This window comes from Artemia sp. Qi Xiang Cuo, chromosome 17, assembly GCF_049724085.1.
Source record: "Artemia sp. Qi Xiang Cuo chromosome 17, ASM4972408v1, whole genome shotgun sequence".
In the NCBI taxonomy this organism is placed as follows: Eukaryota; Metazoa; Arthropoda; class Branchiopoda; order Anostraca; family Artemiidae; genus Artemia; species Artemia sp. Qi Xiang Cuo.
This window is the reverse complement of record NC_142810.1, coordinates 30,594,604-30,619,316: the sequence shown is the minus strand read 5'-3', so window position 1 is coordinate 30,619,316 and position 24,713 is coordinate 30,594,604. Positions and strand designations below refer to the sequence as shown.

Sequence of the window (24,713 nt, the reverse complement as noted above, 5' to 3'; positions counted from 1 at the left end):
GTAATTAATTAAATTTATTTTGAAGAACTAAACAATTTCGCTCTGAGTCTTATGTTTATGTAAGATTGTTATCTCCGGAAAATATTGCACTCATGGAAAAAATTAATATAAAGAAAATCCTAGATAATATAGGACAAATCATTGCTGCTGCTGTAGTTTACACATTATCTGCTGATACAACCAATTGTCAGCTTTCGGGTAGTAGCATTCAATGAAAGATCAATAAAAGAAAGGCCTTCTCTTCTACTAATATCGTAAACCATATGTTGTCTACGTGCCGAAACTGTTACCTGTGTAAAAATAATGTGATAATAGACATTGAAACTGCAAGAAAAATAAAAAGGGCATTGTCAGAAAATATCACTATGGAATATAAAGATGAATCGATGAAAAACAAAGCACCAGCAAACGTTACTATCATTGATCAGAAAGTCATTGAACCAAATAATACCAAATACGAAAAGAATATTGAGACTGTAGATGACACACCAGTAAATACTGTCAGTGAATTAAAATAGAATAACGATCATTCTACTGATTACGAACTATGAGAAGACAATAGCTATAATATATAGAGAGAACAACGTGGACTATTTTATGGACCAGATCAAATCTGTCCAAAGTTAATCATTGATATTAATAATGTATCATAATATATTATTTGTATTAATATTCTACATAGCATTATTTCATTAATAATATATTATGCATTACATTGTTATGTGTTCACTATTTTTAGAGTAAGCTAGCACATTAAACGTTTAGAATGTCTAATAAAACGTCGGAGATTCAAGAAAAGGAATTTGTATACATCTATTGTCAGACACATGGGATAACATTGACAAAATCTTGGTATCAGAATGAATAAATTATTTATCAACATCCGTTAATGGATATGTCATTATAAAAAATTTGTAAGTAAGTAAGTAAGCAACAAACTCTTTCTGTAATTAACCTCTTTTTTAAACAATACAGAAATTTAATTAAGGAAATTATGAAAAACAAAATTGTAAGTAAGTAGCAAATTCTTTTTTGAATTCACCTCTTGGATACGCAATGCAGAAATTTCATTTAAGAAATTATGAAAAATTGTAAGTAAGTACAAAATTCTTTCTTGAATTCAACTCCTGGATAAATAAAAAAGACATTTCATTAAAGACATTATTACGAAATTAATATTCAGTAAAAAACTCTTCCTCGAAGTCAACTCTTGGATACACAATTCAGAAATTTTATTCTTTCTTGAATTAACATAATTTATAAAAAATAAAGACAGTTCATTCAAGAAATTATGACAAAATTCATAGTAAGTAACCAACTCTTTCTCGAAGTCACCTCTTGGATACACAATGAAAAAATTTCATTTAAGAAATTTTAACAAAATTTAAGTAAGCATCAAACTATATCCTGAAGTCACCTTTTGGATGCACAATGAAAAAACTTCATTTCAGAAACTACAAAAGAAATGTAAGTAAGTAAGTAACAAAGTCTTTCTTGACGTCACATCTTTGCTACGCAATACGGAAATTTCATTTAATAAATCATGAAAAAATTCTAAGTAAGTTGTAAATTGTTTCTTGAATTCGGCTCCTGTGTAAATAAAAAAGACAGTTCATTAAAGAAATTATGAAAAAATTGTAAGTACGTTGCAAATTATTTCTTTAATTCACCTGCTGGATAAAAAAAAGACATTTTGTTCGAGAAATTATGAGAAAATTTCAAGTAAGTAACGAACTATTTATTGTTTTCATGACTTAGTTAGACGACGTTAAAATTTACTTCAGGAAACTATGAAAAAATTCTCAGTAAGTAACAATTTCTTTCTTGAAGTCTAATCTTGAATAAATAATACTGAAATTTTATTTCAGAAATTATGAAAATGTTTGTAAGTAAGTAACAAACTGCTTTTGTTTTCACCTCTGGGATATACTATACAAATACTTCATTCAAAAAATTATGAAAAAATCGCAAGTAAGTAACTTTTTTCTCTTTATCACAAACAATTTTCACTTAGATACACAATGTAGAAATTTAATTCAAGAAATTATGTAAAAATTCTCAGTAAGTAACAATTTCTTTCTTGAAGTCAATGAAAAAAATTTAAGCAAGTAACAAACTCTTTCCTGAAGTCACCTCTTGGATACACAATGCAGAAATTTCATTAAAGAAATCATGAAAAAATTGTAAGTACGTATTAATTGTTTCTTGAATTCGCCTTCTGGGTAAATAAAAAAGACAGTTCATTAAAGAAATTATGAAAAAATTGTAAGTAAGTAGCAAATTCTTTCTTGAATTCACCTGCTGGATAAACAAAAAAGAAATTTCGTTCAAGAAATTATGACAAAATTCCAAGTAAGTAACAAACTCTTTATTGTTTTCATAACTTAGATACACGATGTAGAAATTTAATTCAAGAAATTATGAAAAAATTCTCAGTAAGTAACAATTTCTTTCTTGAAGTCAACTCTTGGATACACAATACGGAAATTTCATTTAAGAAATTATGAAAATATTTGTAAGTAAGTAACAAACTCTTTTTGTTTTCACCTCTGGGATATACTGTATAGATACTTCATTCAAGAAATTATGAAAAAATCGCAAGTAAGTAACTTTTTTCTCTCTTTATCACAAACAATTTTCCCATAGAAACACGATGTAAAAAGTTCATTCCTGAAATTATGAAAAAATTCTCAGTAAGTAACAATTTCTTTCTTGAACTCAAATCTTGGATAAACAGAACGAGGATTTCATTAAAGAAATTCACGACTTAGCTAAACGGTGTCTAAATATTATTCATTAAACTATGAAACAATTCTCATTAATTAACAATTTCTTTCTTGAAGTCAACTCTTGGATACACAATACGGAAATTTCATTTAAGAAATTATGAAAAAATTGTAAGTACGTAGTAAATTGTTTCTTGAATTCGACTCCTGGGTAAATAAAAAAGACAGCTCATTAAAGAAATTATGAAAAAATTGTAAGTAAGTAGCAAATTCTTTCTTAAATTCACCTGCTGGATAAACAAAAAGATATTTCGTTCAAGAAATTATGAGAAAATTCCAAGTAGGTAACGAGCTCTTTATTGTTTTCATGACTTAGATACACGATGTAGAAATTTAATTCAAGAAATTATGAAAAAATTCTCAGTAAGTAACAATTTCTTTCTTGAAGTCTACTCTTGGATACACAATACGGAAATTTCCTTTAAGAAATTATGAAAATATTTGTAAGTAAGTAACAAACTGTTTTTTTTTCACCTCTGGGATATACAGTACAGATACTTCATTCAAGAAATTATGAAAAAATCGAAAGTAAGTAAATATTTATTCTTTTTATCACAAACAATTTTCACTTAGATACACGATGTAGAAATTTAATTCAAGAAATAATGAAAAAATTCTCAGTAAGTAACAATTTCTTTCTTGAAGTCAACTCTTGAATACACAATACGGAAATTTCATTCAAGAATTTCATGACTTAGATACACGTTGTAGAAATTTAATTCAAGAAATTATGAAAAATTCTCAGTAAGTAACAATTTCTTTCTTGAAGTCAACACTTGGATACACAATACGGATATTACATTCAAGAAATTATGTAAAAATTGAAAGCAAGTAACAAACTCTTTCCTGAAGTCACCTCTTGGATAGAAAATGCAGAAACTTCATTTAAGAAACTATGAAAAAATTGTAAGTAAAAAATTGTAACTCTTTCCTGAAGTCACCTCTTGGATAGAAAATGCAGAAACTTCATTAAAGAAATTATGAAAAAATTTTAAGTAAGTATCAAATTCTTTTTTGTATTCACCTGAGGGATAAACGAAAAGAAATTTCGTTCAAGAAATTATGACAAAATTCTAAGTAAGTAACCACGTCTTAATTGTTTGCATGACTTACATATACGATTTAGAAATATAATTCAAAAAATTATTAAGAAATTCTCAGTAGGTAACACACTCTTTTTTTGATTTCAACTCTTGGATGTACAGTACAGATACTTCGTTCAAGATATTATGAAAAAATCGCAAGCAAGTAACTTTTTTTTCTCTTTATCGCAAACAATTTTCACTTAGCTACACGATGTAGAAATTTAATTCAAGAAATTATGAAATAATTCTCAGTAAGTAACAATTTCTTTCTTGAAGTCAACACTTGGATACACAATTTGGAAATTTCATTCAAGAAATTGTGAAAACATTTGTAATTTAGTAACTAGCACTTTGTTGATTTCTCCTCTTGAATATAAAGTAAAGGTACTTCATTCAAGAAAAACTATTAAACACTTTTTGAAACTACACACTATTTGCTTGCCTTTTCTTGGCATCTTTCCAAATGAGCGGGGATTCCCCACCGGTTCCTACACATTGCAAAAAAGTGAGCAGTACGAAAACTCCACGTTTTCAACCAGACTGGTTTTTTAGCTAAATCTTTGGAAACAGCCTAGCATCTATTTCTGACCGTTTAAGTTTTGATGTTAGTGTTGTCAGTCAAAAACTATGACCTTGAGAAAAGAGCTTGAGAGAATTGCCTGATTATCGAAAAATGGGAGAAACTTCCTCCAAAAGTCAACAGGAACGCCCCCCTCCAGCGCTTTCTCTTACAATTTTTTCATAATTTCTTAAATGAAATTTCCGTATTGTGTATCCAAGAGTTGACTTCAAGAAATAAATTGTTACTTACTGAGAATTTTTTCATAATTTCTTGAATTAAATTTCTATATCGTGTAGCTAAGTGAAAATTGTTTGTGATAAAGAGAAAAAAAGCTACTTACTTGCGATTTTTTCATAATTTCTTGAATGAAGTATTTATATAGTATATCCCAGAGGTGAAAACAAAAACATTTTGTTAGATACTTACAAACATTTTCATAATTTCTGAAATAAAATTTCGGTATTGTTTATCCAAGAGTAGACTTCAAGAAAGAAATTGTTACTTACTGAGAATTTTTTCATAATTTACTGAATTAAATTTCTACATCGTGTATCTAAGATATGAAAACAATAAAGAGTTCGTTACTTACTTGGAATTTTGTCATAATTTCTTGAACGAAATGTCTTTTTTGTTTATCCAGCAGGTGAATTCAAGAAAGAATTTGCTACGTACTTATAATTTTTTAATAATTTCTTTAATGAAGTGTCTTTTTTATTTACCCAGGAGACAAATTCAAGAAAAAATTTGCTACTTACTTACACTTTTTTAATGATTTCTTTAATGAAATTTATGTATTGTGTAGCCAAGAGTTGAATTCAAGAAAGAATTTGTTACTTACTTACTTACATTTTTTTTATAGTTTCTTAAATGAAGTTTCTGCATTGTGTATCCAAGAGGTGACTTCAGGAAAGAGTTTGTTACTTGCTTAAAAATTTTTCAAATTTCTTAAATGAAATTTCTGCATTATGTATCCAAGAGGTGACTTCGAGAAAGATTTTATCACTTAATATGAATTTTGTCATAATTTCTTCAATGAAATGTCTTTTTTTTTTATAAATTAGTTTAATTCTATAAATAATAAATTTCTTCATTGTGTATCAAAGAGGTGAATTCGAGGAAGAGTTTTTTACTTACTATTAATTTTGTAATAATGTATCGAATGAAATGTCTTTTTTAGTTATCAAGGAGTTGAATTCAAGAAAGAATTTTTTACTAATTTACAATTTTTGATAATTTCTTAAATTAAATTTAAGCATTTTGTATCCAAGAGGTGACTTCAAGAAAGAGTTTGTTACTTACTTACAATTTTTTTTTTCATAATTTCCTTAATTAAATTTCTGTATTGTGTAACCAAGAGGTGAATTCAAGAAAGAGTTTCTTACTTACTTACTTACTTACAATTTTTTCATAATGACATATCCATTAACGGAAGTTGATAAATAATTTATTCATTCTGATACCAAGATTTTGTCATTGTTATCCCATGTGTCTGACAATAGATGTATGCAAATTCCTTTTCTTACATCTCCGACGTTTTATTAGACATTCTAAACGTTTGATATGCTAGCTTACTCTACAAATAATGAACACATAACAATGTAATGTATAATATATTTTTAATGAAATAATGCTATGTATAATATTAATACAAAAATATATTATTATACACTATTAATATAAATGATTAACTTTTGACATTTTGAATATGTTACATAAAATAGTTCACGATGTTCTCTCTTGATCTTATAGCTATTGTCTTCTCTTAGTTCGTAATCAGTAGAATAATCATTATTACATTTTGAGTCATACACAATTTTTACTGGTGTGTCATCAACAGGCTCAATATGCTTTTCGTCTTTGGTATTATTTGGTTCAATGACTTTCTGATCAATGACAGTAACGTTTGCTTGTGCTTTGTTTTTCACCGATTCATCTTTATATCCCATAGTGATATTTTCTGACAATTCCATTTTTATTTTTCTGGCAATTTCAATGTCTATTATCACATTATTTTTACACAGGTAACAGTTTCGGCACGTAGACATGATATGGCTTAAGATATTAGTAGAAGAGAAGGCCTTTCTTTTATTGATCTTTCATTGAATGCTAATACCTGAAAGGTGACGATTAGATGTATCAGTAGGTAATGTGTTACCTGCAGCAGTAGCAAGGAGTTGTCCTCTATCATCAATGATTATTTTTATGTTGGCATTCTCTTTGAGTGCAATCATCTCTGGAGATCTCAATCTCGCATAACGACCAACATAATAGTTGAATTTTTTCGGTATTCCAAAGAAATTTAATTCCATACTGTCAGGACAATGCTTGCATACATTTCCGATAGTGCTACCATCTGTACTTGTTTCAAAGTTTAAATACTTTTCTTTGTCGGCATTCAATGCTACAATGACATTGTTTTGTAAACATACTTTATTAAAACGCTCCATCTTCACTTTTTTTTAAAGATATGACTTATGTGTTTATCGTTCCACTGCGTAAAAAATACTGATTTAATACATGCAACAGATTATGTAGTGTCAATAACCGGTCATAGAATACCTGTGGGAAACTCACATCGTGTCTCTGACCAATCACAGAGCGAAATTGTTATAACTGTAATCATATTTTGAAATTTTAAGTTATGTAAAAAAATAAAAAAATAAAGAAATTTTAAAAATTTCGAAGTTTTAAAAAAGTTTGAATTAAACACTTTTAGGATATCGAGTGTTTTTACTTAAAAACTACTGCATTACAGAGTCTCTCAAATCCCGTAAAGATATTTTAAAATGTATAAGAATTATTTATTTAACAGAAATCCTAAATTTTTTTTTTAATGGGTATCACTTAAATAAAAACCACACGGAATCAGGCAACGGAGTCTCTCAAACCCCTTAAAGTTATTTTAAAAGATACAAGAAATACTTATTTACAACAAAAATTTCGTTTTTTAATGTGAAATAAGTAAAGAACAACCACACTTACTAAGGCAACAGAGTTTCTCAAATGTATAAAATATATTTATACAGATAAAAGAAATAATTAGTTAAAAAAAAAATTTCGTTTTTAATTGGGAAAAAGTAAAGAAAACCACACGTAATCAGGCACCAGAGTCTCTCAAACCCCGTAAAGCTCTTTTAAAAGATACAAGAACAACTTATTTACCACAAAAATTTTGTTTTTAATGAGCACTAAGTAAAGAAAAACCACAAGGAATCAGGCAACTGAGTCTCTCAAAACCCTTAAATCTATTTTAAAATATACAACAACTACTTATTTAAAACAAAAAATTCTTTTTTAATGAGCACCAAGAAAAGAAAAACCTCACGGAATCAGGCAACTGAGTCTCTCAAACCCCTTAAAGTTCTTTTAAAAGATAAAAAAACTACTTATTTAAAAAAAAACTTAGTTTTTAATGAGCAATAAGTAAATAAAAACCACACAGAATCAGGCAACTGAGTCTCTAAAACACACTAAAGCTCTTTTAACATATACAAAACTATTTATTTAGCACAGAATACAGGCGCTCAGATGACATTGGAATTCCTAAGAATTCAAGCAAGTGACTGAGTTATGTTTACATCACAATTCTAAACCTACATACATTCTAATTATAGCATCCCATTCCTCATTCTTTAATTGCTCGTTACGCTTTCTTAACCACCGGAAGTTTAACCTACGTAAATTAAGTTATAGACAATACTGGTTTAATCTCTTGACAAAGGTGTAATGAACTGTAGAAATCTTTACCTACCAGAAAAACCTGTTTGGTACGGGGGCGTAAGCAAAGTATAAGGTAACATACTACTAACAAGAAAAAAATTTCCGTATATGAAAGGGATTGTCCCCTCCTCAACGCCTCGCTCTTTACGCTAAAGTTTTTTGTTGTTTAAAAAAATAAAGTTGTGATACAAAGTCAAACTTTAGCGTAAAGAGGGGGGCGTTGAGGAGGGGACAGCCCCTTTCATATACGGAATAATTTCTGTTCGTTTTAAGCTTTAATGTCGCTCCTTACTTTCACTTAAGAAAAACTTGCTTTTTTTATTTAATTTCTGAACTTTTTTGAAATAATGCAGGTTTTGATTTTGGCTCACCGTACATGAATAATTGAAAAGAAATTTTCGGATTAATTTTACTTTTTTTGGCTAAATGGCTTTCTCGCAAGCTGTTTAATTTTATTTACGAACGTTTTATTAGTAACAAATATACGTAACTTACAAATTAACTTACGTAACGAACTTATATATTCGTATGTTTTTATTACGTATATTAGGGGTTTCGTATGTTTTTATTACGTTATTAGGTTACCCGGTTTGAACCCCCCCTCCCCCCCAAAAAAAAATTTGACCGAGTCGAAAATAAGTCGAAAATTAGTAAAACCTAGGTAAAAATCAGTAAAATTAGTCGAAAACTGAGTCAAAAATTAGTGACCCCCCCCCCCGAAAAAAAAATCCTGGATCCGCCCTTGATTTCTTCCTTTTTTCGAAAATAAGGCAAATTTTCTCAGCGCGTAACTTTTGATGGATATAACTAAACTTAATGAAACTTATATATTTGGAATCAGTATAATACTCTGATTCTTTTGATGTATGTATTGGTATCAAATTCCATTTTTAGAGTTTCGGTTACTCTTCAGCCGGGACGCTCCATACTTACAGTTCGTTACCACGAACTGTTTGACACTAAGTTCAGGCACAGCAAAGAAAATAGCCTATACTCTTTTATGGAACTAACGGACTATTAACCTCTCTGGAATTTGTTTAGATATCTATCTGTATTTGTGTTTTTGTAAACAAATCAGATGAAAAAGAAATAATGAGGGTCGTAAGCCTACCGACCCTTCAGGTCCTGTTTTGTCTCTTTAGAGACGCTTCAGGTACTCGATGTATAACATTAAGTGCCTTTTTCAGATTAGTAATTGACAGTTACAGATACTGGCCAATTATGTAAAGAACAATCCGCTAAAACATTGCGAATATATTTTGCGATAAAATATAGTTATTTGTTACTAAGACGTAGCCTATCCCTGAAGTATGTGTGTGCAGCAGCTGCTAGCGAGGGGTCACCCACTTGGCACACTCGGTACCCTTGACACTCGCCACCTTGCACATGCCTGCGTGATTTCTGAAGGGCCACTAGTTCAGTTTCTAGTCTTTCGTTGATTCGCAACCGTAGTTCATTTGTGTTTAACCATTTACATTACATAATTCGGGATATAAAAACTTATCTCTTTCTTTACCCGGTTCATTAAAAGTCCAAAGAGAGGGCAGACCCAATCAATTACAGTCAGAAAAATGCATTAAATGTCAATCTTCTGTCGTCAGGACCTACCTGAAGAAAGCAAAAACTACCGAAATACAACAATATTCATTATACAGCTTCAGAAAAAAAAGTTGACAAGAACTCACAAGTTGAATTCCAATTTAGCAATCATGGAAGAAGCAATTTCCAGCTTTTTTTCCTTTTGATCCTTAATGGTTACAAGACGAGAGTGGATTGCTACTGCAAAGTTGATGCTCCTGCATCTACTTTCCTCAGATCCTAAATTTCTTATCACTTATACTTCTTTAAATGCAATGTTTTTGAGTTGTTGTAAGTTAAATAATCAATCAAACGCGGTGTAATTATTAAGTCTGAAATAAATTATACGTTCATTCAGAATAAAGGGTAAAAATAAGTTTCTTCCCCTGTTGGTTGAAACGATGTTATGTCTTAATCCCTATTAGAAGTAAATCGCTATATGATTTGACTTGCAAGATGATCAAAACCCTGACTCAGAATAGAAATAAAGAAAATTCATGCCACCGAAACGTGAAAATTTGGATGACAAAAGGAAAATGACATCCAAGTTACAAGCGACCTGACTATTGCATTACTAGAACCATAGACACTAACCTTAGGAGAGGGTAAGGGACCAAAACTCAGAATTAATTAGACCTCCCCCCTGAATAAAAGAAACCTTAGAATTATGTAATGAAGTTCAAGTTTTAAATTTTAGCGCATCCACATCCGGTTGAACTCAACACGATTATCCCACCTAGAAATCAATAAAAATTGACGCCCATGACGAAAATTACCACGTGGTATAATTTAACAGATTTTGAGTTCCACGGATCATACACGGTCATCTAACACACAGTACGGTAGTTGACGTTTGCAAAATCACGACTTCTAATACACTCCTTGGTTTTTCCAGCAAGACACTTAGTCTTACTGCGCAGATTGAGAGCGGTACGTGTCCCATAGTCCCGGCTCCGGAGAGTCCAGACCCCTTTTGAGGACACATACAAGCTCAGAATCCTTTCGAAAGTGTTTATATTCAATTTGTTATTGTTATGTAGGTAAACCAGACAATCATCCCACCTTGACAACTGGCGGCATACCCCCAAGTAATTGACGGCACTATGTATATTAATTATGCCAAAATTAATAGGAGATAAATAACAAAAACAGTTGAGACAGTTTCAATAAATTTAGAGTCACCAACTACTATACAACCAAACGCACCACAGTCACCACATGGGAACTTTTATGAATGGCTAAAGATGCTATTGTCTAAGAAGACTATAAATCAAATTGGTAGCATTTATCATTAAACTTTGATGGTATCCAATTATGTCACCCAAAAAAAAACATTAGCAACTTATGCTCCTAATTCACACGATTGGAAACCAAGTATCAGCAGATAAATGATGAAAAATTAACAGCAATTTTTAAAATTATTGATGAACATGCTTACTTTGTCAAAAAAATATAAATTATAAATGATATTTAGGAAGAATTATAAAATATTAGGTCAGACCTGGAGGGAGCATCCCTCCCTTCAGATTGTCCCGCCAACTTCCTCCTTGGAAAAACCTAATGCCCAAGGCAGAAAGTGCATCTTTTTCGTTTTTAAGCCCCTACCCCTTTAAGAGCTAGACCTGTTTGTATATCTTTGGGGAAAGCGTAGCCAAATGTAAAGTATCATGAAAAAGTGGTGGGTCCAGGGGGCGCCCCCCCCCCTAGCGTAGTCTAAAGCAGTGTGATTGACTTAATTAACTCAAGTTTGCGTTAATTAAACTTGCTCATAACGCATGTTTATCGGATCAACCTATTTTGCCCCCCCCCCCTCCTAATTTGTTTTTGGATCAACCTATTTTGCACACCCCCCCCCAAAAAAAAAAATCCTGGGTCCGCCCCTGTCATGACAAACTTCAGAGAAAAAAAAGCTACTGTAACACTACATGGGGCGATTTCAGGCCTTGAAATGATGTATGCTTTGTAGTATAAGCCCTCGTATTTAGCTTTGTAACATATCATGTAACTGTCCATTCATTTGCTAATACGTTTTTTTTATTTTATATTTTATAATGAAAATAATATTTTCACAAAACTTTGATAATTATCTGGATCAGTTTATTGCACTTTTACCAAAATTAGATCGCAGCTCATTGGTTGCCTCTCCCCCTTCCTCCGAAAAAATGCACTATATTTTTTTTATTTTTATTAATATTAACACAAAATTTTAATTGTATTATTATTATTTTATTTTAATAAATTTTATTTTATTATTAATTATTTTATTATTTACTATGAATTTTTATTATTAGAAAAAATTGCACTATTGAAGTATGGTTGACCTCTTAACAGCCTTTATTATGTTGCTATTTGCGATCTGGTTCACAGAATAATGGAATAGTTACTTACAGTTAAATTCTCTCTATTTAATATTTCTAGTGGCGCCCTGATGCTTGGTTTTCCCAGATACCAATCGTCTTGCCAACTCCGTTGTTGAAGAAGTTTCACGAGCTTGGGCACATTGACATAATTATCGTCATCAAAGTGACAGAACCACCTAAAAGTATCAAAATTAGTTTTAAAATGATCCCGGGAACTCTATACACTAGTAAATATTGAGTAAGTCCAAAAGGCCTATCTGTATTCATTTTATTTTGTGAGCTTTCCCCCCCCCTCCCCTGCCCAGGAGTTATTCGACCTTGGTTTATAACTAGAGCTGCTACAAGTTATTCCCGGATAACGGTGTCAAACGTTTCAGAATTCTATTTACTTGTCAGAAAAGGGTCGTAATTACTTCGAAAATGAGCATTTTTGATTTCATATACATTTCTGGCTTTTCCAGGAATAAAGTAGCCGTCCTATTGTCCTCCCCACGGTCGAGTTAATTTTAAAGCGAACGGAAATTATCATAAGAATAGAGGTCTACCGCCCCTTTAAACCTCCTCAAAGGCAGGAGCGTGATTTGCACTTTACTGAAAACGATTCGTATTTTTGAGCCGTGTGATTCTTATTTCATAACAGCAACAACAACGCAACAATAAACTAATGTCATAAGGCTAATCAAATTTTCCAAATAAGATCTATCAAAGGTAAGAGTGGGTGACCCCCCCCCCCTGCTCTAAAACCCTCTATAGTGACTGAATGTCATTTAAGTTTAAGACCCGGCAATTTTTGACCATTCATGTAAAAGTCTTAAACAAACCGCTGAAATATGGCTCTTTACTTTTCTTTGAAACTTTTTAAAAAGTTGATTTCTATTGGTATTTTTAACTGACATACTTTTATTATTTTATATTTGTAGGAATTTTTGTAAAGTTTTTTTTTCCAGTTTTTCTGCTTGACTTCAAATTCTTGACTGTAATCTAAATTTAGCTAAAATTTGAATAGTCAATTAAAATATCCGATCAGCATCAATCTTTTGATTTTTTTTCTCTTATAACTTGTGCTATAGAATTTCGGGTGGGTGAGATGCGTGATTTTTATTCATGCGAATTGAAAATGTACGAAATTTTTGGTCCTCTATAGGGCTGAAGCCATCCTGATCCCCACACTGTAGAAAAACTTTCATAGGATAGTGTCTCAATCCACCGTATTGTCAAAAGAATCTTTTTATGCTGTATTTTGTTGAAGCTGTGTTTTGTTTCAATAAATGAATGTCAAAATTTTTTTTCCCACGTTAGGTTCTTCGTGGCCCAAGAACTTATGACTGTAAGTCTCAAATTGACGAAGGACAAAGTGTTTTTTGGCCCATTTCTGGGACCCCTAACTACAAAATAGGAGTCCCTCTTGGCACAGGGAAAGACCCCTGAAAGTTCAAAACCAATGAAACACCCAAGAATGAACACCTTTTCCACCATAAAACTATATGTAGAAGATTGCCAATTTGCATATTTTACGGTTCTCGCGCTAATGACTGGGATGGGGGCATGCCAGCACCGGTGCTGTATTTATTGAATCTTTTGACAATTTTGAACAAAGTTATTTTCTTTGAATTTTTAACTTATATTATGGGAGTTTATCCAAAGGAAAAAAAGCCAAGAGACTTGCCATTCTTCGACCCCCCCCCCCCCGAAATGGATCATACCCCTGCCGAATCAAAAAAATTGAGTCAAATACAAACGGGGATAAGTGTATTATAAAATTATAAACACTAGCAGAAATTAAATTCGCCAGTATCGTGGAATTCCACGTGCTTATCACTCACTGTCGCTGAAAATGGAAATCAATGAAGAAAGCTTGTAGTACCATAATCACTATCGAAAAACTTAACTATAATCCATCTTTAACACAATAATTAAAAACAAAAAAGGCATTCAGTTAGGACGAATTCAAGCCCCGGTAATTATGGACTACACTAAACCTTAGGCTATTAATTAACCCAGCTCGAGACATTGATCAATAGATAATAGGAGATAAACAGTATTTAACAAAATGATTGGACCAAGTTAAACAAGGCACTCAACAGCCCCTACGGTGCATAAGATTAGGGTTTAGGACCCCTAGCAGGATCGAATTCACCATAAACTTGGTAAACAAAAATATATGAGATAGTATTTAATATACCGTTATTGTTCTAGCTTCTGATGATTGTAGGAATGACAGAATAATCGATTCAAATGACTTGGATTAAAATATTACACATCAGCAAACACCTTGTTCACTGATCAGAATGAGATTATTATTCAACTTCCAAGAGTCCATTTTTTAGCGGAAATTATCAGTCAAAAAGGATTGTCACTTGCCCAAAAAAAAGCCCAAAAAACAACTATACAAATATTAACGAAGCGTCTTCATTCGGATTTATGAAAGAACGTCAAGCTGGTGATCAATTTAGTTCGACAATTAATAAGGTTTTAAGTGAAATATTTGACAAAAAAGGAACTTTAGTTTATCTTAGCTTTAAATGGGTACCTGGAGAAATCTGGGGAAGGTAAACAGGAAGGATATGCGGAAGCACAGGATGGTTGGCCCCCAACCCCCCATTGCACTTCCTGGCTGAAGGGCAAAAAAACGGAGATCAGCACCGCCGGTAGGGACTGTAAAAGTCCAATGCCGCATTCTTTACCTTTTACTTTTATTTTCTTTTCAAGATCCTTTTTTTCGAAGTACACTATCACCTTTTTTTCACTCATAAGAATAGCTGGAAATATACTAGCCTCCAACAAGCTCAGCTTCCGGGGCTAAACAACCGATAGGGGATAGCAATGCTTGTTAAGAATTTTCTAGTATTAATGAACAAAATGACTGATATTGATTTTTTTTTTGTATATAAGAAAATCATTAATCCCAGTCAAAAGAATAGAAACACATTTTCCCGTTTTAAATGAGGGAAAAGCAAAGTCGAACTCGAGGACTTTGAAAAAATCCAATATTGGAGTTTTTGTACGAAGAATTATGTACGGCAGCCGGATATTTCAGATGTTCTCTATTTAAAGATTTTTCGCAGAAATTTGCTAAGGCTTTTTCAAGACAAATACCGACAAATACATTGTTCGAGCCCAGCAACAATTCTCATTGCGTAAAACTCAACTCAATCAAGACAAATTTTTCTACAGAAAAAATATACGCGTTTTTTTCTAAAAAAAAAAAGAAACGGGGACAAATTTCGTATAAGTTTTCAATCTACCGACTAATCATTTGCAAATCAGGCTACAGGTATCGTCTACTATTTTGTATCTATTTGCTGGAAAAGGAAAAAACACCAGAGATGTGGAGTATTCTTGTCCTTTTTTGTAAATTAATTGGTTAGAAATCAGCCACGTACACTGAATTAGTACCTGCAGGATAGTGTGACATTTCCTCCTTCCACCCAAAATATTAATATTCCGGTAATTATGCATTCTAGCGAACACACTCAAGAAGTGAAGTTAGGCTTATCCTAATCAAATCTCAAAATATGATGAAAATATAGTACTTTAGAAACAAAATTATGGAAACTACAACCGAGAATTATGGAAAGTAGGCCGCCCAGAACGCATTATATTAAATACTTAACCTAACCAACCCTATATATTAAACATTTAATTACAATGTAACTGCATAATACCTTATCTCATTTAGGTTAAGCTGATTATCTCCGAGTGCACACAGAGAAACCGGTTTTACAAAAGGTCAAGAACAACAGTGTGGTCGCTATAATACACAAGTACCAAGATTCCTAGGATTCTCCGTATCATTTCCCAAATTTTCGCATTGCTCGACTATTTATGATTGTTTTTTGAATTCCCCCCTCCCTCCCGAAATGACGTGTACTTTTCGTCGATTTCTCCGTATTTCCCAATGACGGCATGAGCCATATTTCCGTGCAGGTGTCAATACCTTTAAAATGTGAGGAGTGTGTGTTCGATCTGGAGAATAACCACCTGATCCTAGTATTTCACTTTCATCATGTCCCTTAATAATGTTTCGTCTTGATCCTGCAGCTTTTTCTTGTTCCTTAGCTTTTGTACATATCTTGTTTGCTTTTCAATACAACTATTACTCTTATATTCACAATTTCCAAAGAAAGGTTAAAGATCTGCAACTGGAGGGAGAAAGAAAAAACATCATACTTAACAAATGTCATTGCTTTGAAACTGTTCGAGCAATATGCTCAAAAAGTTTGAATGGAAAACGACATTCTAAGCCAAAAACTCAAAAAAGCTATGTTAAAACAACGCATAATCTCGTCATCAAAGGGAAATTTAGGCATATTTTAATTGAGATAAGATAGGTGGTACTTGTATGATATACGCCCTACCTAATGTTCTTCTGTTTTTCTGACGCTCAGTCCTGATGAAATATACCAAAGTATAATAAAATACAAGGCCGTATCCAGGGGGGGGGGGGGTACCCGGTTTGAACCCCCCCCCCTCGAAATTTTTGACCGAGTCGAAAACTAGTCGAAAATTAGTAAAACCTTAGTAAAATTGGTCAAAAACCGAGTCGAAAATTGTAAACCCACCCCCGAACAAAAATCCTGGATCCGCTCTTGATAAAATATAATACTTTAGAAACAAATTTGGGCTATATATTTCCACATAAAACTTCCTGTTTCCGATTCTCTAAACCTTCTAAAATAAAACTGCTGATTGCCACTATATATCTAGGAGATGTTGGTTTGAGGATCCCCAGTATCAGCTCATCATTCCCACCACTAAACAAATCTCTCCTTAATTTCGTCAAATCATTGTACCTAGAAAGAAAATGTCAAAAATCCTCCCCTCAAAAATACTGTAGTATACAGAAAAAAAGTGCAAATTTTTATTACACAAGTAGCAAACTTGGCTTCTTTCCCTAAAAGATTGAAAACATCAAACATTATAAATAACAGTTATTGTGGTTAGCTTTAAAGACTGTCATTAGCCTTCACTAAAAATTACACAAATAACAAAAAACACCCCTCCTGTACGTTATACCGTCTACATCTAAATATATAAACCTTAGGTTTCAGTTTTTAAATGCAGCTACTGAAAGGTTATTTGTTAATGCTGTCTTAAGATCGTTAATTTATTCAATAAAAGTCTGTAAATGCTGATTTATGCAAAATATATGCAATTAAGAAACATAAACATACTTTTCATTTGGAAGTAAATGAATCTGAATAACAAATGCGTTGGGTTAATACTTTCCAAAATAAAGTAGACATTGTTGTATGTCTTGCATCTAGAGGTACACTATAGTCAGCAAATAGATGTTAGTCCTTCTCCCTAGATTTACAAATTCATAAAAATGAAGACAAATACATGCAACGTTCACACACATTTTATTCGTTTTAATCTGGTTTTATTTCAGACTTAATTATTTTTCTAATTTTTTTTTTGGTTATTTCATGGAAAACTACACTTTAAAAAAAATACTTTTTATTTGAAAAAATCGAAAAAACATGCCCCACAAACAATTTTATGAATTGGTGCTACTGCTGTCAATGGGAGTAACATTGCTAAATATAGGAAAAGAGAAGAGACGCGGTCACGTTTGTCCTGGATGTGAATAAAGTCACTTACTTTCTGTCTGATTCTAAAAAAGCATCGAATTCTGCTGACATTTTGCAACACAGTGAACGCCTGAAAAGAAATTAGGGAGTAATTAGAAATCCAACAAAAAGTGAAAATTGTTTGGCAGTTACTACGTCCCTTCTGCAAGAGCGACGCAAGCAAAATCGTCGCGAACTAGAGATAGCCTCATATAGCGAAAGTTACGTCTTTTTACAAAATGTCAAATTGCACTTACCCAATCACCTAGCCTAAAGGGCTCGGTATTAATATATATATATATATATATATATGGTACTTATTTAGAATCCAAAAAACACGCGAGAAGTGAAGTTTCGTTAATGCTAATGAAATAAAACAAAATAGGATGAAAAAATGAAATAGTTTATGAACAAATTTGGGCTATATATTTGCACATTAGGGGGGGGGGGGGGTAAAGCATAGCATAAATTAAATACGTAGTCTAATCTAACATAGGTACCTTTTTTTGCCCCTTCAACCTCAAAAAACTTAAGTTTAAATCTTTGTCACGGAGTGAGCAATACCTCACTAGGCAGCGAAAACCTGTTTTTGTCGTGTGTAGGGGATGTCAATTTTGTCCGGCTGTAACAAGTGGGCTTATGTACTAATTAGACAAATATTTACGATTTGAAAATTGTTTCTGATTAAGAAATCAGAATCAGGAAAGACGATATCAGGTAGCTAAGCTTATTAATTCATTTTTGAAGTTCCATTGACACATTCTATCAAATTCAAATGACATTTGCTTATGGTATCAATTAACACTAAGTTTAAACATCAAAAGCCAGATAGTGTCAGAAAGAGTTCGCAGTGGGAGCGATGGGGAACTGAGTTTTAATCTAAATAATATCCACCGTATACAAACTAATTCCTGTCTGTTTCTAAGTTTTAATGTAGCTATTTAGTTTAATTTGAAAAATAGTTTTTTTTTGTTATTACCATACTCAGTGTTGCCCTAAATGGAAGAAGGGCCATCACCCCCCTCAAACACAATTCTTTAAACTAAATATTATTTTTTTCACAGCGATACTTCAGATCACCTTGATATTATTTCAATTCATAGAAAGAATGAAGCTTCACATTTTTTGAATAGGGATTTTAAACTTCTCATGCTTGTTGAATTTCATTCCATAATTTCCATCATAATCGCAACACTTCTTTGGGGAATTTATTTCCTGTTTTCAAAATTATACCAATTTATGATGTGTTAATATCAATGATCAACAACTTTAAAATTAGCACAATTCTGCATGTTTAGAAACAGCATGAATATTTTTTTTTGCGTATATTATAATCAAAGCTTTGTTTTTGGAGTTTGGGTTTCCATTGACAAAGGTTACTCTTTGCATATATTTTGTTACTACGAGGTGTTAGATTCAATTCTCTCCCAAATGTGAAATGAGGGTACTACTCCCTCCTTCAACCCCTGTTTTTTCTAATTCAAGTTTAATAATAGTATAAGAATGTTTTGAGAATGATCACTCCTAAAAAATGACACCTCCAAATATTTACTAGCAGTGGGAGGATCTGAAATGTCAAAATTAATTATAGGATTATTATCTCCAGGGTCTTCAAGTCGAGCTCTTCACCCCCCCCCCTCTGGGAATTTTTTAACTGCACTCATAACCCCCACCTTTTGTTCTAGAGGTGCTATCACTCTGCAGCATCCATATTACAAGCAGTAAAAAAATCCGAGAAATCAATGGGAATTACATTCCAATTTCTACTTCCTCAAACCTCATTTCATACTTATCTGAAAGCTGACGGATAGGTAGGAATTTGGGGCATAAAAACGCTCTTTGAAGTTCAAGCACGCTCCCCCACCCACAACAAGACCCAACGACCCTCTTTTATAATGGCTGATGTGCAATTATACGCCGCCGTAGGTAATTTTACCAAGCCTTAAATGAATTAACTTAGTTAATGAGGCTTTAAATAAGTATCTATATGAAATGTTAGCCCTTTATTTTGTATGGAGTTCGTACATCTTAAGGGACGGCAGCGCCACCACGCAGCATTATTGTATCTGAAACCTGAAAGCTCAATTTAGCTACTCAAAGACTTTTTGGCACCCCTTGGACTATGGTTAGCTCCACAAAATGGCAGAAAGCACTACTTTGCTGTGTCACAATCTTTATTGCTACTTATAAATGGCACTAGAACTTTTAATCTCCGGTTGAAAGTTTTTTTTGGTTTTATAAGACAATTGGTTCGATATGCCCCCCCCCCCCCCACGGAAAAAACACAAGCAAATAAACATACATCCGTGATCTTTCTTCTCGCGGATAACATAAAATTCCACGTTTTTGTAAATAGGTGCTTGAAAACTCCATAGAAGGGATCTCTGATATGCTGAAGTTAATGGTATAATTTTCATTAAGATCATGTCCCTTCGGGGGCGTTTTGCCCCTTTCTAAATAAAGAAAATTTTCTCCGGTTCTTATCTTTTTATGGGTAACTCCAAACTTTTATTATCTCAAAATATTCAGAATCATGATAAAAAGCCGATTCTTTTGATGTAAATATTGTTATCGAAACATCGTTTTATAGAGCTTACCTTACTATTACCCCGTGTGGATCCTAACTTAAAGTTCGTTACCACAAACTGTTTGGTTAATTAAAAAAAAATTTCAAACACAAGCAAAGAGTAACCTAAAACATAAAACGAACAAAATAAGAAATGTAACAGGTCAAACTTACGAAGAACATAAATTACCAAGAATGAGCAAACAGAATAGAAAAAGAACAAAAACTAAATGAATAATGATGTAACAGTTGCATAACAGACACTGTTACGGATGAAAAAAAAAACCTAAAATGAACGAAAAAAATCAAACTGTAAACTAGCAGAAACTACCAAAAATAAGGATAAAGCTATCGTTCTCCTAAATGCCTTGATGGTTAGAGTAGCATCGGTACTAATTACCTAGCTACTTCACCGTGGAAAAAGTTTCTATGGGGTTCATCATCCAAGGACTTTTAAGCAGATCAGAAGCAGAATTTTTTACCCCATCTTCTCTCCCCTCCCCAAAATAACATTTACAAATGCTCTTGCCTCCCTTCAGCGTTCCCTTGAAAGTTCAAACTCGATGCCTAAAGCTGTTCGCGAGGTATTACAGGTAATGTATTTTGGGAACTCGAGTGTACATAACATCGTTTGATGTACAGACGTACACAGGTCGTTTCAGGAGTATACTCCTGGGGATTTTGGCTAAGAGAAAAATCTTCGGAGTTCTACAACGATCAGACGTTCCCGCCTTTTTTCTACAATGAAACCTATCTGTGAATAATAAACAGTTTGCATAACTTGGAGCCCTTGTCCTTGAGGCTGCACGCGTTATGTCATCCCTGAAGGCCCACATGTTGGAGTTTTTGACTACTGTCAGCAAAATGGCCATTTGGAACTTTTGATACGGTACCTTGAAAGTACCCAGGGCTAAGAGGGCACAGGAGGTGGATGTTGCCATTCAATCAGTTTTCGTCCTTGAAAAGGGTACTAATACATTTTGTCTTATCGATTGAGTCCCCTCATAAGTTTCTGCAACCACCCTTTCCACGTGAAGCGGCTAGGGAAAATAAACTAGGCCTACTTAGGAGACAGTTCGCTCTTATTAACACTAGTACGTCGACTTTGAGGGCTCTGACGTATTTATAATTAATGAATTGCTGATGATGGTGACAAATAGATCGACTAAGCAGATAGCAGTGCTCGGTAGTGCTAAAACCGTGTAGGTAGACATTTTAAAAATTTGACTCTTTGAGAGTATACCATAACCATATTTTTCATTCAATTTTATCTTAATCAATTTTAATTATCATCAATTAGTTGAAATGCAGTGCTTGAGCGTGATTTGTAGATTGCGAATTCCATACCCAGGCACTGAGCATATTTTTCTGAAGAGCTATCTTCAAACGTCTCAAACACCTCTCAAGAGATCTACTTGAATGTCACATTTTTCACCAGTCAAGTACTATTGCGTTGAAATTTCAAGTGACAGCTCTGTTTGATTATTTTGAATGAACATCATTGAATAGCAAAACAAATAAATGACAAACACTTGCTGCAGATATTCTTCCCACGAAGTGCATAGAAAGAATGTTGCTATTCAAAGAAAACATTAAACAATATAAACTTTTATTTTTGGATGGGGGTGGCAGAGTATTTACACCTTAATTGTGAATAAACAAAACTGAGAGAAGCTGTCTTACTTTTGTTGTTTCTAAGGGTGTTGGCTTGGTGGCTACAGTTTTGTGGAGTAGCCTATCATTTGCTGTGTCATTATTTCGGATGAAGATCATTGCAAAACAAATTAAGAACAAATGCTTCAAGTTCTTAACACAAAAACTATATGTCTTAAACTAGGATCAAATACCTTTTAACTGCTTCTTCATAAATGCAACTAATAATATTTAGGATATTTGTACAACGCATAGCCATTCAAAACTAAAAGTAAAACATAAGTTAAATTTATACCGAGGGGGGGGGGGGTAAATTTGTAAAAACAACAAAAACCAAAAAAGTCGTACGAGACAAACAGGAAAATATGACAAAGGTCCGTAAACAATTAGATATTTTTGGAATGACACCCCCCCCCCAAAAAAAAAGGCTGCATCAAGCCATCTTTTACTGTAACATTCTCATTTATTATTTACAAGACATAACCAAAACTATTTTCTACAGTATCATTTGCAAAATATCACCGATCCAAAACGTAAAAAACCTGTTCCATTATCATTAAATTAACTTTTTTTTAGGGCTCTTCCCTCTTTATCCCTTGAAAACATAAAAGATAAAGGAGTCTTCTTCCCCCGCCCACCTATAAAATCATGTGGTCTGCAATTTGCATTTCTGCAACGTATTATGACTTTTTGGATTTGAAAGAGGAAGACTAACAAGTCTTAGAGTCCTGGCCCTCAAATACATAAATTAAGAAACTGCAAATTCCATGTGTTAGCATTCACCCCCGATACGTGATTGGTTACACCCATATTGTTTTGTCGGTAAATTTTTGAAAATTCTTAGAGGTGATAATTTTTTTAAAAAATAAGGAACGCAAAGAAGGGAATTAAAATTGGTACTGGTGCATTATGCGGGCCCACTGCTATATACTGTATCAAGGAAACCAGTCACGAAACCCGTCAAGCGGGCTATTTGCAAGAGACCGCTATAGATAAATCATTGCAAAGTCGTGGTTTCTCAATAAGTTACAATATTTAAACGATTGTTTTTTTGGAGTTTAGGGGGGGGAGGTACCTAGGTTAGGTTACGTATTTACCATATGCTATTCTTTACCTCCACCCCCAATGTTCAAATTATAGCCCAAATTTATTTCTAAACTATTATATATTCATCCTATTTTATTTTATTTCATTAGCATTAACGAAACTTAACTTCTTCGCGGTGCCCGAATAATGCACCAGTACCAGAAAATTAATAAGACTACAGCTTTTATACTATTAGTACCATGGACATTAAAATAAAAACTGTCTTGCTCGATCGACCAATTTTACGTCTATTCGTAACTGAAAACTACGCTTACAAGTTTTTCCTTTTGGCTGTTTCAAAATTACAAAATTTTAGGGCAAAATTTTTCGTCAGTGTTGCCACGTTGAACAATGGAAATAAATAGGCAAAACTAGCCAGTTAAATTCGACAACGCTTTTCGCCCGTATAAATTCAATAATCTGTTTATTCTCAAAGACAAGAACACCTTCAAAGGCAGTGGCGGCGATAGATCCTTTGGAGTCACTTGCAACATCAATTTGTGGTGTCTCATTGGCTATTGCTACAAAGCGGGGAATCGAATTTCTTTCATTCATTTAATTAAATCTTATTGTATAGGTGTTTTTGTGGTCTCAAATGTGATTTCAGGGCAATTTTTCACCATGCAGCATGAGGGATTGTTATTTGCGATATTTCCGTGCTGCAAAGAGATGGCAGAGAATTCATGGAACTTTGCACTTTTAGCTTATACCAATTTTGAGAGGCAGGGCCCCTGGTGGCGTCTTTTCAAAAGTCGCCACTTTTCAAAGGAAAACTACACATTCTTAAGGTGTTTGGTGCCATATCGTCACTCGGGCATCAAAAGATCGCATCTCCATAATTGTGAATTTTCAGAACATCAAATAAAAAACCTCACAATTTTTTAATTTCCCCTCAGATAACTGTAAAAAATGGATTGACACGTATTGATTTTTCATATCAATCTGTTTCTGTTTTACGGTTATCGGAGGAGAAACAAAAAAGTTATGAGGTTTTTTATTTGCTCTTCTGAAAATTTACAATTATGGAGATACAACCTTTTGATACCTTAGTGACGATATGTTTTTTGTTGATTTTTCACCTACCATTTCTTTTCTTGAAATTTGGCACCCGCAACTACCAAAACTGTATAACCGCATATGGAGTTCGAATTAAAGATTGAATTTCCGATTTACCTAGTTTTTAAGAACTGGGTCGTTTTTAAGAACTAGTTTTTTAAGCCTATATATGGTTGTGTAAGTTCAAACATGTAACCAATTCGTAAAGCCAGATTTAGTTTTTAGTCGCCTTGTTATTTTATCATAAAATTAAAAGGAGGGAGAATCAAATTATAACAATTCTTATTCGGTATTCTAATGTTATCATAGGAACATACCTGTTATGAGAAGCACTGCAGTTTGTATTGATTAAGTGACCATCTGAAAAAAAAGGTTATTAGTTTCGGGTTTGAACTTCTAATTAAGAAACACGAGAAAAATGGGGATTGATTCCCACTCTGAAGAGCTCCACGTCAGGAAGCGGTAAAAATGGACTGTGATTTAAATTAAGATTTATGGGGGGGGGAGGGGGTAGGAACTAAAAGTCAAAATATTTGATTAGCTTCTCTGGAACAATTCCAAGTGTTGAACACCAAGCAAACCTTAAATACTCAATACCATTTCTCTATTTATTCTGCTTTTTTTTTATTTTTCTGTTTTGTGAGAGTAAAAATAAACCTCCATATAATCAAAACTCATAACGAAAAAG

General features: G+C 32.9%; 1 protein-coding gene across 1 annotated transcript in view; it reads right to left on the bottom strand.

The window, feature by feature from the left end:
- The window catches only part of LOC148942097 (fringe glycosyltransferase-like), a 78,422-nt gene that overhangs the window by 29,048 nt on the left and 24,661 nt on the right, over window positions 1-24,713 (bottom strand). Inside the window, exons 3-5 of the mRNA XM_089103036.1 lie at window positions 24,343-24,385; window positions 17,696-17,755; window positions 12,120-12,267 (exon numbers count right to left, since the gene is read on the bottom strand). Of these exons, the coding sequence (XP_088959162.1) occupies window positions 12,120-12,267; window positions 17,696-17,755; window positions 24,343-24,385 (251 nt within the window). The remainder of the gene's footprint in view (window positions 1-12,119; window positions 12,268-17,695; window positions 17,756-24,342; window positions 24,386-24,713) is intronic.